The sequence below is a fragment of the Eurosta solidaginis genome, chromosome 3 (genome assembly GCF_040869045.1).
Source record: "Eurosta solidaginis isolate ZX-2024a chromosome 3, ASM4086904v1, whole genome shotgun sequence".
NCBI classification, from domain to species: domain Eukaryota; kingdom Metazoa; phylum Arthropoda; class Insecta; order Diptera; family Tephritidae; genus Eurosta; species Eurosta solidaginis.
In genome coordinates, this window is record NC_090321.1 from 114,601,320 (window position 1) to 114,618,117 (window position 16,798).

Sequence of the window (16,798 nt, forward strand, 5' to 3'; positions counted from 1 at the left end):
TTGTGCGTATCTCTCCGCTGCTTGCCTGTACATATGTGACTGCTTAGTATCGGCTTAGAAATGATAGTATCCCTTAGTGTTGCTAATATTCGTCACAATATGTATGTTCAAATCCATGGGCAGATCCAGAGAACCATTTTGGGAGGAACTTCGCGAAAAAAATCCGTGCTCCGACCCGTCAAAGCAACATCAAAATCTTAGAAACAAGTTCTTTCAATTAGAAGAAAGTTTTTCTAAATGGGTTCGCCCCCGGCAGTGATGTGGCAAGCACTCCGAGTGTATTTCTGCCATGAAAATCTTCTCAGTAAAAACTCATCTGCTTTGCAGATGTCGTTTGGAGTTGGCATATAACATGTAGGTCACGTCCCGCAAATTTTTAGGAAAAATTAAAAGGAATTTTTGGAATTTGATCAAATTATTATTCATCTCCATATATAAAAGGTATGAGTTCTTCAGCACAGACGTAGACAGTCCCACCCTTACTTGTTTTTTGCTGAGTTTAGCCCTTGTTTTTTATGCTACCCATTTTCCTACATATATTTCAATAATGAATTATTATTATTTCTTTCAGCTATCAATATGGCCCAGATACATATTTGCTTCAACTTCGCGATGTAAGCTTTCCCGTGAGATTGCGTGAATACATGAAAGTTGCTCATAGAAGATCACCATCTTTCGCTCTAAATGACAACGTTGATTGGTCGGTAAGTACTCTTATGTAGGATGTCAGAAAGGTTGCTAATTATGGCAACGACACAACATACTCGATACTCGCCAAATTTTCTAGATGTTAATTTCATATGGCAATGTAGTGAGTTTCTAAATTTTGTTGCAATAATTAAAATCTCTTGTAAAGTGGGTTTCGTCGAAGGCTGGGGTTGCACTCAGCCAATCCAGAGTCGAAAAAGGACACCTATTTCATCTTGAAATGACCACACGTCGATTTGTTGTTGGTATTTTGGTAAAACACACACATACCGTTGCAGAGAGGTAGACCTGGCCGAAGGATGGAAGGTGGACTGTAACCGAAGGTTGGTGAGTCGGTGGATCGATTTCCCCAAACAACCGGAGGTCGGTGGAATCGATGCACGTCACAAGTGGCCAGCTGGCGGATTGCAGCGGGCCGGTGGATATGGCTGGTGGAGCGTTGGATCGGTTTCCAATCAACCCAAGGTTGGTGACACCGATACACGTCGCTGGTTGACAATTTGGTGGATTCCGACGGATCGGAGAATACGGCAGGTGGATCGTTGGATCGATTTCCAAGCAACCGAAGGTTGGTGAAACCGATACAAGTCCCTGGTTGCAAGTTGGTGTATTACGGCGGGTCGATGCATATGACTGGTGGATTCCGGTGATTCGGTGGACAGGGCAGGTGGATCGTTGGATCGATTTCCAAGCAACCGAAGGTTGGTGAAACCGATACAAGTCCCTGGTTTACAATTTGGTGGATTACGGCGGGTCGGTGAATACGGTTGGTGGATTCCGTTGAGTCGGTGGACACGGAAGGTGGATATGAAAAGGTTGAGAATTAAACGCCGTCTTAGCTAGACGATCGGTGCGTGAGTGGAATTCTTGCCCATTATTACTTGCGTTTGTCAGTGACAGTCATTCGCTTACAGCCAGCTGTTACAGTGGTGGCTTATGTAATAGGGGCAGTGCATTGGTTACAGTGTGGTGCATATAGAAAATACTTGTAATGCAGGAAAAACGGCATTACACTCTCACAGTACACAAAAGCCGATCGTTGGAAAAATACAGTGACACCTTTAGTAGGGCACTCACTTTCAGGCAACTTTTGCCCGAGAAATAGAGGTGTCTGTTTAATAGGACCGGCGGAATTCTTTGGTTTAAATTAATTTTTGGTTTACCATCTTATGGAAGTAGATAAATTTCTTGGGTAATTCACAAGGTCTAATATTCGTCGCATAAGCTATGTTTTAATCAGCTTTTATATTGGATACCATGAATAGTGACAAAACTTTTAGAAAAAGTATCATTACCGATTTTGGCAATTTTTTTTTTCCATCCGACCTTTGCATTCGTAGGTTTCAATAAACCGCAACGTAAAATCTTGTTCTTCCGCGATCTTTCTCATTGCACGTTCTCACAAAACTAACACAATAATGCTTGTCAACCACGTCGGCCACGATCAAATAGACCAGCTGTCAAGCGAAAAAATCTAAAAATTTTGATTTTCATCACCGCGAAGCCGACAAGAAATACGTGTGAACACGACATCGCCCGATACACACACAACTACACGTTGCTAGGTAACCATCAAGCAAATTTTGCGCCATGCCCGCCAGCTTATATCAATAGTTGTCAGAGAAAATTGGCAGAGTTCTCACACAACAAAAATGTTAATCAGCCACTGCATTCATATGTACATCCAAATATGTGAAACCGGCGATCACTCTCCGTAGTGGTTTGCAACAACAAGAAAAAAAAACACATTGCACTAAGGCTCAATCGCGCCTATTCGCCTGCACACATATTTCTGTACTTATGAATGAATAGCGATAGAGATATAAAACGATATACATTGTAGAAAAAAAAAATAAATTTACTTACAGGATTCGCCGTTCCCCACGTAGCGACGAGGCGTCACCGCTGTGTAGTCGTGCTGCTTTTGTTCTTATTAACTATTAATTATAATTGATTATTAAAAGTATATTTAAGGGACAAAATGAGTTTACTAAGTGATCCCGCTCTTATTTTACGGTCTTTTTCGTTTGTTTCTTGTGCAAATCAATTAAGAGATGTGTAAATGGGCATTTAAGTGACATACAAGAAATTCTTTAATCTTTTTTTTTTTTGTAGAGTTCACAATCATATGTATGTATGCATATAGATATGTGTACTTATGTACATAACCCTTGATTACGAATTTTAAGGAAAATATCAAGAGACGAAAATTTCAATTACGAGAATATTGCTGAGGTCGATTAGCACCCGGTGGTTCATAATACATACGCGTGTTTTGCTTTATAAATTCCGGGAATTCTAATCCTGATAATAATAATTATGCGCTTATTTCTTTAAGTTTTAAAACGAACTAAAGTTAAAAGGTTGTCCTACTTGTATGTCCTTCTGGTGATAAACTGATTTTCTGCCAGTAAAGGTATCCTCTAACTCATTCATACAGTTCCCTCTTATTGACACGACGCCGTCCGTCTATCACATCGTGATCGATATGATTGCGAGTATTTCGATCAGGAAATAGCCATGTAGCTTGATGTATCTTTTTATGCATGAACCTCGTGATGAATATGACCATTTTTCGAGCACCGGCGAAGTCAATGAGCCTCAGTCCGTTAGGAGAATTTTCATTGTGTAGGCTGAACTTTCCGACTGTAGGGCCAAAAACGCCTTCCACCCTGGCGTTTAAGTCACCAAGCACGACTTTTATATCGTGATGGGGGCAACGCTCGTATGTGCGTTCTAATTGTTCATAAAAAGTGTCTTTCACCTCATCGTCTTTCTCCTCTGTCGGCGCATGGGCGCAGATGAATGATATATTAAAAAATTTTGCTTTTATTCGGATAGCGGCGAGACGTTCGTCCACAGGTGTGAACGCCAGCACTTGTCGGCAAAGTCTCTCTCCCACCTCGAATCCGACGCCGGAACTGCGATTATTCGTATGGCCACTCCAATAGATGTCACAATTTTTGATCTTCTTTCTTCCTTGCTTCGTCCAACGCATTTCTTGGATGGCGGTGATGTCAGATTTAGCCTTGACAAGGACACCAACCAGCCCGGCATCTGCACCAATCCCATTCAGGGAGCGGACGTTCCAGGTGCATGCCCTCAATTCATTGTCCTTCAAATGTTTGCCATGGTCGTCATCAATAGAGACTGTATTTATCCGAGGCTTGTTATATTTCATTGGAGTATGGTTTTACGTGGCGGGTCCCAAGCCCAGCGCACAACCCGCTCAGCGGGTTTGAAAATATTACTTGGCACGTTTATATAGCGAGCCACTTGCTTCAATACAGACGACCGCTTGCAGCCGCACCTAGAGATGTACAGACGCTGCCGATGAGATCTCCCCCGGCTAGCCCTTAAACCGATTATGTCAGAGTGGCCTAGCCAGGTTGTCGCCTTCTCACATTAGCTCACCGCTAAACGGATGTTTAGCGGCTACCCAGAGGAGACTTGGCCGCAAGCGACCGGCAGTAGTGAGCTGCTTGAACCGCATGCAAAAGCATCGCTCTGGCCATTCTCAGGAAAATGGTGGTCAGAAGCTTTCCCCACTTTCGTGGACTTCTACACACGGCTCCACCCTCCAACCTTTTTCTTACATACTACTTATATAAAAACGGGTTTTCGTATTCTTTTCCTTTTTTTCTTTCCTCTTTGACAAAAATGGGATACCCGTTTATTTTTCTTAATGCTAATTATATATTAGTAATATATAATAACAAAACTTCAATTGCAATTTAATATTTTTTTTCTTTGTTGTCCCCTTTGACAGAAATGGGAATACCTTTTAATTTTGCTTACCTGCTAATTATGTATTACATACTTACTTACTTAATTGGCGCTTAACCGTCTAAACGGTTATGGCCGTCCAACAAGGCGCGCCAGTCGCTCCTTCGCTCCTTCGCTCCGCCAACCGGCGCCAATTGGTCACACCAAGGGAGTTTAAATCGTTTTCCACCTGGTCCTTCCAACGGAGTGGAGGCCGCCCTCTAGCTCTGCTTCCATAGGCGGGTTCCGATAGAAACACTTTCTTGGCCGGAGCATCATCTTTCATTCGCATAACATGGCCTAGCCAGCGCAGCCGCTGCGTTTTAATTCGCTGGACTATGTTGATGTCTGCGTATAGCTCGTACAGGTCATCATTAAATCTTCTTCGGTACTCGCCATCGCAAACGCGTAGAGGTCCATAAATCTTTCGAATAACTTTTCTCTCGAACACTCCCAAAGCCGCTTCATCTGCTGTTGTCATGGTCCATGCTTCTGCCCCATATAGCAGGACGGGTAAGATAAGTGACTTGTAGAGTATGATTTTCGTTCGCCGAGAGAGGACTTTACTTTTCAGCTGCCTGCCTAGTCCAAAGTAGCATTTATTGGTAAGATTGATTCTTCACTGGATTTCAGTGCTGATGTTGTTGCTAGTGTTGATGCTGGTTCCCAAATAAACGAAGTGTTTTACTATTTCGAAATTATGGCTGCCAACAGTAGCGTGGTTGCCAAGGCGCATATGCGCTGACTCTTTTCTCGATGACAGCAGGTACTTCGTTTGGCCTCATTCACCATCAAACCCAGAACTAACAGCGCGGGTGTTTAGGCCGATGATATCAATGTCATCAGCATATGCCAGTAATTGCACGCTTTTATAGTATATTGTTCCAGTGCGGTTAAGTTCTGCAGCTAGTATAATTTTCTCCAGCATCAAATTAAAGAAATCGCACGACAGGGGGTCACCCTGTCTGAAACCTCGTTTAGTTTCGAACGGCTCGGAGAGGTCCTTCCCAATTCTGACTGAGCTGATGGTGTTGCTCAACGTCATTTTGCACAGCCGTATAAGTTTTGCGGGGAAACCAAATTCTGACATAGCGGCATATAGGCAGCTCCTTTTCGTGCTGTCGAAGGCGGCTTTAAAGTCGACGAAGAGGTGATGTGTATCGATTCTCTTTTCACGGGTTTTTTCCAAGATTTGGCGCATTGTGAAAATCTGGTCGATGGTATATTTACCGGGTCTGAAGCCGCACTGATAAGGTCCAATCAGCCGGTTCACGGTGGGCTTCAATCTTTCGCACAATACACTTGAAAGGACCTTATATGCGATATTAAGAAGGCTGATTCCACGATAGTTGGTGCATTTTGCAGTATCCCCCTTCTTGTGGACTGGGCAAAGAACACTTAGATTCCAACCGTCGGGCATGCTTTCGTCCGCCTATATTTTGCTAAGAAGCTGCTGCATGCGCCTTACCAAATCCTCGCCGCCGAACTTGAATAGCTCTGCAGGCAATCCATCAGCGCCCACGGCCTTGTTGTTTTTCAATCTGGTTATTGCTATTCTAACTTCGTCATAATCGGGCGGGGGGACATATATTCCATCATCATCGATTGCGGGATCGGGTTCTTCATCTCTGCGCGCTGAATTGCTGCCTCCATTTAGGAGAACAGAGAAGTGTTCCCTCCATAATCTAAGCACTCTCTGGACATCAGTTACAAGGTCGCCGTTTTCGTTCCTACAGGAGTTTGCCCCGGTCTTAAAACCTTCCGTCTGTCGCCGTATTTTTTGGTAAAATTTTCGGGCGTTATTCCTGGTGGCTAGCAGCACAAGCTCCTCGCACTCACGCCTTTCTGCTTCTGCTTTTTTCTTCCTGAAAAGGCGTCTCGCTTCCTTTTTTAACTCACGATAGCGTTCACACACTCCTCTTGTCACGCACGCATTTAACGTAGCCCTGTACGCAGCGTCTTTTCTTTCAGTTGCAACGCGGCATTCTTCATCGTACCAGTTGTTTTTTCGTGGTCGCCGGTAACCAATTTTTTCCTCGGAGGCATAGGAAGTGCTTTGAAATATGCTCCCACTGCTCCTGTATTCCTTCAGGATGAGTTGTGCTCTCAGAGAGCAGGTGTGAGAGTCGAGTTGCGAAATCATTGGCAGTCTGTTGTGATTGAAGCTTTCCGACGTCTAGCTTTCCTTGTGTTTTTTGTTCCTTGGTTTTAGCCGCGTTGAGGCGGGTGCGTATTTTGGCTGCAACGAGATAATGGTCCGAGTCGATGTTAGGTCCTCGGATCGTGCGCACATCTAAAACACTGGAGGCATGCCGTCCGTCTATCACAACGTGATCGATCTGATTGCGAGTATTTCGATCAGGAGACAGCCATGTAGCTTGATGTATCTTTTTATGCATGAACCTCGTGCTGGATATGACAATGTTTCGAGCACCGGCAAAGTCAATCAGCCTCAGTCCGTTAGGAGAAGTTTCATTGTGTAGGCTGAACTTTCCGACTGTTGGGCCAAAAACACCTTCTTTGCCCACCCTGGCGTTAAAGTCGCCAAGCACGACTTTTATATCATGACGGGGGCAGCGCTCGTATGTGCGTTCTAATTGTTCATAAAAAGTGTCTTTCACCTCATCGTCTTTCTCCTCTGTCGGCGCATGGGCGCAGATGAATGATATATTAAAAAATTTTGCTTTTATTCGGATAGCGGCGAGACGCTCGTCCACAGGCGTGAACGCCAGCACTTGGCGACAAAGTCTCTCTCCCACCACGAATCCGACGCCGAAACTGCGCTTATTCGCATGGCCACTCCAATATATGTCACAATTTTTTATCTTCTTTCTTTCTTGCTTCGTCCAACGCATTTCTCAACCAGCCGGGCATCTGCACCAATCCCATTCAGGGAGCGGACGTTCCAGGTGCATGCCCTCAATTCATTGTCCTTCAAACGTTTGCCATGGTCGTCATCAATAGAGAGTGTATTTATCCGAGGCTTGTTGTTATATTTCATTGGAGTATTGTTTTACGTGGCGGGTCCCAAGCCCAGCGCACAACCCGCTCAGCGGGGGTGAAAATATTACTTGGCACGTTTATATAGCGAGCCGCTTGCTCCAAGACAGACGCCCGCTTGCAGCCGCACCTAGAGGTGTACAGACGCTGCCGATGAGATCTCCCCCGGCTAGCCCTTAAACCGATTATGTCAGAGTGGCTTAGCCAGGTTGTCGCCTTCTCACATTAGCTCACCGCTAAACGGGTGTTTAGCGGCTACCCAGAGGATAATTGGCCGCATACGACCGGCAGTAGTGAGCTGCTTGAACCGCATGCAAAAGAATCGCTCTGGCCATTCCCAGGTCAGAAGCTTTCCCCACTTTCGTGGACTTCTACACACGGCCCCACCCTTCTATTTGTATTAGTAATATAAAATTTGGAAAATATAATATATATATATATAAAATACTTACTTTACATTATTAGACAATATTATATGTATGTACAAATTCAGGAATGCTTAAATTTGTTTTTAACAGTTCATTAATTATTTTACTTAACGTACAGAGAGAGAGAGAGAGAGATTTATTCATTCATTCTTTTCTTACAATGTAACATTTCAACTTAAAATTAACATAATTTAGATTAATATGTAAGAAAAAAAAGGTAAAGCATTCTGTAAAATATAATATAATAGTGTGGAATGATATACATATATAGAATACAAAACTATTGTATGGGGTAAATGGCACTTAGATATGCGATTATAATATAAATATCTATATATTAATACGCTAACAAAATTTCCATACAATCAATTGACAGGCTGTTTCGCATACTTAGCATACGTAAAATCATATAAAGGTTATGTGAATCGATTCGTATTGATCAGCCGAAGTGCATAGGCCTATTTTTGTTAACAAATATTACTCTATTTGTTTATAATTAATAGAAAAAGTTTTTTATAAATTCAAACAATTCATACAAATATCGTACGTCATTTTCGTGCACAAGCGCGCCATCTTTGGGAACAATTATCTAAGTGTTTTAATGCTAATTTCAAAGACCTAAACTTTTATGCACAAGCGCGCCGTCTTTGGGAACAATTATCTAAGTTTTCTAATGTGAATTTCAAATTTTATGTATACTCGCTAAATTCGAAAGCACAAATGTTTCACCTACATACAAATATGGTTCCCCATTGTTGCCGCTTACCTATAATAGTCTCTACCAAAATCCTAAAAAATTGTTCCAAAATAATTTGTAGCGTACAAAAAAATCTTAAATGGAATTAATTTTTGACCGGCCCATTTTTTGTAGCAAATTTCACTTAAACGTAAATACATAAGTCTTTATTTAACAGATTCTTTGTTTTTTATTTTAGTTGTTTTCAAAAAACATGAAATCACAAATAATGAGTTAAAATTCGATGATAGCAGAAGACGTAAATTGTTTTAGCGGACAAAGCCAGTAGAACTTCGACATGTGATCCAAGACAATCAATAGTCAAATATGACCTGCTTTGTTTCTTAGATAAGGTCCTAGGATATCGACATAAATTCTTTGGAAAAGGTCGATCTGTGATGACTTGATTTCCCATCGGTGTTCGCAGGCTTTTGTAGCTTTACATATGTACCTCGCTATTCCCTACGTAGACCTGGCCAATAAAACAGCTCTAATGTCTGATGTATCCCAATGTGAGAAGAAGCAGGTGTTTCGTGTACATGCGAAATGAAATCTTAACAAAGTTCGCTGGGTATCCAAAGTTTCCACGAACATGATTCCCGTGACAGGTGTACCATCAGAGTGTTTCTGTCCGAATGTAAACGAAATTATAAACAACCTTAACATCTGAAAATTTTTTGCGGTTTTTCAAAATCTTCGATTTTAATGCTTCATATTCTGGACTAGCAAATTGTTCAGAATCCAAATCGACTTCTGATTCTATCTCTAATACATGCAGTTCTTCGCAATGCATTTTCGATAGGGAATCGGAACTACATTGTCTTTATCTTTTCTATGGCTTCCTGAAAATATCCACTGTTTTTTTTTTTTGTCTCATAAGCCGCACGAGGCTCCAATGGTATGTAATAATTTCAAATCCCTGCATTTCTACATATCACCTAAAGAGTTATATTGCTTCCATTGTGCCGAGTTAAATTTTCTTAACATAAAAGCTATTGGGCGTTCATTTCCTTCACTATCTAGCTGTATTAACAGGGCACCTATTCCGTAATTGCTAGCGTCGCAATGCACAAAAAAACTTTTTCGAAAAATCGGGATTCGGCGAAACTGGAGCAGATATCAAAAGTTCTTTAATTTTCTCAAAGGCTGATTGAGCCGCTTCAGTCCAAACAAATTTACGTTTGGTCGACAAAACCTCTGTTATCTCATAAGTTATGTCTCTTATTTATTGTTAAATTCGCCTTTCTAAATTGTTCAGCTATTCTGACAAGAATCGACAAATGGGATTCAAAGGTATCTGAAACGATGCAAAAATCATATAAATAACTAAACACACAAATTCGTAAGTCAGCTGGAATAATTTCGTCCATTAAATGAGACGTTGTTTGCGCAGTGTTACATAAATCAAACGGCATCACTACAAATTGATACAAAGCACATCCAGGCACAGTAAATGCTGTAATTTGCTTGGCTTTATCCTCCAAAGGAATTTGCAATATTTCATCCTTTAAATCAATCTTGGTTATGATATTTGCCTCTGGCAATTTGGCAAATATACCTTATATTGATGGAAGTCGATATGCATTTGTTTAGTGACTTTGTTATTTTTCTTGCATCTAGACAAAGATTCTTATCTCGGTCAGGGTTATCACTTTCTATATTTGTATACTCAGTTGAGCAGAGCTCACAGAGTATATTAACTTTGATTGGATAACGGTTGGTTGTACAGGTATAAAGGAATCGAGATAGATATAGACTTCCATATATCCAAATCATCAGTATCGAAAACAAATTTGATTGAGCCATGTCCGTCCGTCCGTCCGTCTGTCCGTTAACACGATAACTTGAGTAAATTTTGAGGTATTTTGATGAAAATTTGGTATGTAGGTTCTTGGGCACTCATCTCAGATCGCTATTTAAAATGAACGATATCGGACTATTTCGAAAAACCGAAAAAGTGCGATAATTCAATACCAAAGATGGGTAAAACGATGAAACTTGGTAGGTGAGTTGAACTTATGACGCAGAATAGAAAATTAGTAAAATTTTGGACAATGGGTGTGGCACCGCCCATTTTTAAAAGAAGGTAATTTAAAAGTTTTGCAAGCTGTAATTTGGCAGTCATTGAAGATAAGATGATGAAATTTGGCAGGAACATTACTACTATTACTATATATGTGCTAAATAAAAACTAGAAAAAGCGGATGAAGAACACGCCCACTTTTAAAAAAAAATTTTTTTTAAGTCAAATTTTAATAAAAAATTTAATATCTTTACTGTATATAAGTAAATTATGCCAACATTCAACTCCAGTAATGATATGGTGCAACAAAATACAAAAATAAAAGAAAATTTCAAAACGGGCGTGGTTCCGCCCTTTTTCATTTAGTTTGTCTAGAATGCTTTTAATGCCATAAGTCGAACCAAAATTTACCAATCCTTCTGAAATTTGGTAGAGGCATAGACTCTATGCCTGCGAAAATGGGCGAAATCGGTTGAAGCCACGCCCAGTTTTTATGCACAGTCGACCGTTTGTCCTTCCTCTCGGCCGTTAAAACGATAATTTGAGCAAAAACCGATATATCTTTACTAAACTCAGTTCGCGTACTTATCTGAACTCACTTTATCTTGGTACAAAAAATGGCCGAAAATCGAAAATTACGAAAAATGAAAAAATGCCATAATTCTATACCAAATATGAAAAAAGGGATGAAACATGGTAATTTGATTGGTTTATTGACGCAAAAAATAACTTTAGAAAAAACTTTGTAAAATGGGTGTAACACCTACCATATTAAGTAGAAAAAAATGAAAAAGTTCCGCAGGGCGCAATCAAAAGCCGTTGGAATCTTGGCAGGAATACTGTTCGTGGTATTACATATATAAATAAATTAGCGGTACCCGACAGATGATGTTCTGGGTCACCCTGGTCCACATTTTGGTCGATATCTCGAAAAAACCTTCACATATACAACTAAGAGCTACTTCCTTTCAAAGCCCTCATTAATACCTTTAATTTGATACCCATATCGTACAATCACATTATAGAGTCACCCCTGGTCCACCTATATGGCGATATCTGGAAAAAGCGTCCACATATAGAACTAAGGCCCACTCCATTTTAAAATACTCATTAACACTATTCATTTCATACCCATATCGTACAAATACATTTTAGAGTCACCCCCTGGTCCACCTTTAGAACTAAGGCCGACTCCCTTTTAAAATACTCTTTAATACCTTCCATTTGATACCCATTTCGTACAAACACATTCCAGGGTTACCCTAGGTTCATTTTCCTACATGGTGATTTTCCCTTATTTTGTCTCCAAAGCTCTCAGCTGAGTATGTAATGTTCGGTTACACCCGAACTTATCCTTCCTTACTTGTTTTGAATTAAGTTTTACGACTGCCAAATTACAGATTGCAAAACTTTTAAATTAGCTTCTTTTAAAAGTGGGCGGTGCCACGCCCGTTGTCCAAAATTTTTCTAATTTTCTATTCTACGTCATAAGGTCAATCCCCGTACCAAGTTTAATCGCTTTATCCGTCTTTGGCAATGAATTATCGAATTTTTTCGGTTTTTCGAAATTTTCGATATCGAAAAAGGGGGCGTGGTTATTGTCCGATTTCGTTCATTTTAAATAGCGATCTGAGATGAGTGCCCAGGAACCTACATACCAAATTTCATCAAGATACCTCAAAATTTACTCAAGTTATCGTGTTAACGGACAGACGGACGGACATGGCTCAATCAAATTTTTTTTCGATACTGATGATTTTGATGTATGGAATTCTATATCTGTCTCGATTCCTTTATACCTGTACAACCAACCGTTATCCAATCAAAGTTAATATACTCTGTGAGCTCTGCTCAACTGAGTATAAATATAGTTAATTCGCTCATGCCTAACTTGAAAATACCGGATTCGTTCATTAATTCCTTATCATAATACCTGATACATACTTAGGTCAATAATACCTAATACATATGTACTTAACTCATGAATACCAAATTTATATTTAATCCATAAATATCTAATTCATATTTAGTTAAATCGTGAATACCTAATGCAACTTACGGAGTTCATTTCAACCTTATTCATACTTACGTAATTCGGGAATACCTAATTCAAATTTAATTAGTTCGCGAATGTCTAATTAATATTTACGTTTTTCATAAATACCTAATTCATATTTCCTTAATTTATGAATATCTAATTAATACTTACTTAATTCAGGATTACCTAATTCATATTTAATTTGTAAATACCCAATTCGCTAATACGAAACTTTTCGGCAATGAATAAATACAAATGCTTTTTTTTCTTAAATTGGTAATTAGAGGACAGAAAGCCTATTTAAGTAGCGTGTTCTTGAAGTCACCTATGCCGAGTATTCTTTCAAATTCTTCTATGCCTCCTATTTGTTTATCTATTAATTTAATTTTTGTTTAGAGAATTTTGCTCATATTAGAAAGGAATCAAGTATTTTTTGTATTTTTTTTTGTAATTTTTTTATATTTTTTTTTTTTTTTTTTGAAGCAGAAGGAGGGAAAATGTTTCAAAGTTTTACTGCAAAGTAGAAATATTCCAATCGATACATCCGTTTTGAGATTATGACTGTGTAAATTAAAATTTTATGATTTTTTACTACATTTTGGCAATTTGCCACGCCCCTTTAATATATACCTTCAAATCGTATTGAAAATATCCATCTCACGTTTCTAAGCTTTCAAATGCAAAAAACCGTTTTAAAATCGAAGTATTCTGTGTGAAGTGATGGGCAAACAATGACATTTAGCGCCTTTATTTTATAAGATTTATAGATACGAGCCGACCCGTGCGCAACTTACGCAATCAATATAACAATATCTTATCAAATATCAACAGAAATCAGCTGGTCTATCAATCAATTAAAACCTACAGCTTGCGCTTCCATCTATCGTATGCCAACTGCCGGTAATGCAAATATTCACAATAATGCCATAGTACAAATAAATTTATTTGTGTGCTCACAATCGTTTATTTTTAACAAATTCTTTTAATAAAATATAACAATTGTTTTTGTTTTTATCGGTCATTAATAAAATATATCTAAACAAAAGCGCTACAACCAAAATTGCCTAAACCTCGCTAATAGCCCGAATCTCCATCTTTACAACCAAAATTTTATATATAGATTTGAATTAAGAAATAAGAGCGAAAAAGGCCCGGTACATAAAAACAGCAATTAGAAATAATATATACGAGCCGGACCCGTGCGCATCTTGCGCAGCCAATATAAAAGTCTCGTATCAAATATCTGCATAAATCAGCTGTTCTATCAATCAATTAAAACTTACAGCTTGCGCTGCCATCTAGCGTATGATAGCAACTGCCGGTAATGCAGTGCAACTATTCACAATAGTGCCATATTAAAAATAGATTTTTTTGAGTGCTCACAGTCTTTTATTTTTAACAAATTATTTTAATAAAATATAACAATTGTTTTTGTTTTTATCGGCCATTCATAAAATATATCTAAACAAAAGCACTACGACCAAAATTGCCCAAAGGTCGATAATAGCCCGGATTTCCATCTTTACAACCAAAACTTTATTTATAGATTTGGATTCCAAATAAGAGCGAAAAAGGGACCCGTACATAAAAACAGCAATTAGAAATAATATATATGATTATATGTAGATGTACATACATATGTTAAGCTGATATGAAATGAAAATACATTCATACATCCATATATAATCTTTTAAGTAAACTTCAACTTTAAGATCTTGTTTTATCTTTCGTTGTGAATTTAAAATAGCTATTTATTTATGGATTCCGGAATATTTATGATAGCTATGATAATTTTTGTTATTTTAATTTTTCTGAAATTGAAAAAATGTTTTTAGTTTTTGAAATAGGAGACAGGAAACTTTTCACACACCTGCCATACCTGCGCAGATAGATCAATTTCGAAGGTTGCTAAGCCTTCGTCGTAAATACGCTTTAAACACGCTGCACTAACCATTTAGCTACACAGCGGTGGTGGGTTTTACTGATAAATTGCTACTGTTGTTGTTGTTGCTGTAGCGATAAGGTTGCTCCCCGAAGGCTTTGGGGAGTGTTATCGATGTGATGGTCCTTTGCCGGATACAAATCCGGTACGCTCCGGTACCATAGCACCATTATGGTGCTAGCCCGACCATCTCGGGAACGATTTATGTGGCCACGTTAAACCTTCAGGCCATTCCCTACCTCCCTACCCCCAAGTTCCAATTGCTACTCCTATTACTCTTTACCAACCATATTTTATGAGCGCTACGCCATCTGTTGCAAATCACTGATAATGTTAAATTTTTGATTACTGTCAATAACTTTTTGACGTATCCATTTGCTCTAACAATTGTTTTTGTTTTAGCAACCTTCGAAAACGATCTATCTGCGCAGCTACGGAAGGTGTATGAAAATTTGTCTGCCTCATATTCCAAAAATAAAAAAAACAATTTTTCAATTATAGAAAAATTAAAAAAAATAATTATTATAAAAATGATTTTTCCTGGGCTTGAGCTCGAATCGAGCTTGGAACTCTTTACCAATAGGCCGATAAAAGAAAAACAGTTGTTAGTATTTATTCACTTAATGAGTAAATTATAATTGCAGAAATTTATTGGCATTAAAATTGGTAAAAGGCATTAAGTGTATTTTACTGCCTTTTTGCTATGGATGGCAGTGTAAAGTTGCTGATCTCTACTAGAAATCCACTGCCGTGACCGTAAAACAATTAATTTTTTTAATTTGTTTATACAGTTGGAAGAGAAACCCTATTAGTTTTTGAGAAAACTACTTGTCTAGATTAAGGGAAATGTTTCTATGTCGCAAATCAATTCCATTTTTTCGTCTTCTGGTTATGTTGAACTGGACGTTCAATAAAGGCGTCACATAGACTGAATGTGTTCATAGAGTTGCCAGAATTTGTTTTGACGACCAATCGCAAGAGCCCCAATAAGATGGCAGGACTTATGTTATAGAATAACTCCGCCCTTTCGGCAAATACTAGAAGTATTCTAGGACCGAGCTAAATTGCTGCCTCGAGATCTGGGAAGTCTGCCGCCCCTTATAGGTGGAGCCTTGACCTGGCTAGTGTAGGACAAGAACACAGAACTTGCTCAACATATTCTTTCTGCAGCTCCCATTTCCTAGATCTGCTGACTGACGATGCCTACTTATAAGCATGTAACGCCACAAAGCAGTGGCCAGTCAGAATGCCCATTGGGAGCCTTAAGTCTTCTCTCTTCAGAGATATGAGCCATTTTGTGAGTCTAATATCGTAGGATTTACACATGAGTTTAGAAATTTTGCAGCACAGTGCTTCTGTTCACGCCTTTCGATGGATCATATGCAACTATTGTCTCCTTTTGTTTTGTCCCAAGCGGATTGGGACGTCTACCGTCAATTCAGCGAGTGCTGCACTCTTCTTTGCCAACGGTCTTTTCGTTACCTTCTATCCCTTAATGTCCGGGAACCCAGTATAGATGTATGGCCCGGCCTGAGCGAAGTTTTTAACAATGCTTATTTGCATTCCAGGACACTTCTCAATGAAGTACTGTGTGAGACAATTCAAGAGAAGACCCGACCCCTTCCGTTAATTGAACATCATCGTTATAAACGTGTATAATATGTTCTGCCATTTCTGCACCCTGCTCCAAACCTTCGGCTGAATTATAGCCCCGAGATCTCTTTCGAAGCTCAGACACGGGACCATATATTCCGTTTGTCCGATATTAGATGGCGCTGCACTCAAGCTGGCCCGAGACTTACGCCTTGTTGCAGTGGCTAACCCGATATCTTTGGTCATTAGGTCTGCAGGCGGTATGTGTAGAATGGCATGCAATACAGCTGTAGGTGTAGTTTATAGGGCTACCGTTATGCTAATCATTGATAATCTACATACCCCCTCAAGTTTTTTGGTATACATACTAGGGTGGGTCGATTTATTAACCGATATCACGCCATCGATTTTTCGATAGGATGGGCTCAGGAAAAAAGTTCCATTACGCATATCCAAAAAAATAATTTTCGAGTCTGCGAAATTTCATCGATTTTTCCGATTTTTTTTGGATTTTTTCATTTTCATGGCTCCAAATCATTTTTTATGTATTTTTTTTTCGTGTCAA

General features: G+C 39.2%; 1 protein-coding gene across 11 annotated transcripts in view; it reads left to right on the forward strand.

Annotated features, from left to right (window-relative positions):
• Window positions 1–16,798, forward strand: part of Obsc (Obscurin) — a 2,548,720-nt gene that overhangs the window by 2,376,013 nt on the left and 155,909 nt on the right. For all 11 annotated transcript variants that reach the window (XM_067772951.1, XM_067772955.1, XM_067772952.1 and 8 more), the window contains one exon: window positions 572–704. In XM_067772951.1, coding sequence (XP_067629052.1) covers window positions 572–704 — 133 coding nt within the window. The remainder of the gene's footprint in view (window positions 1–571; window positions 705–16,798) is intronic.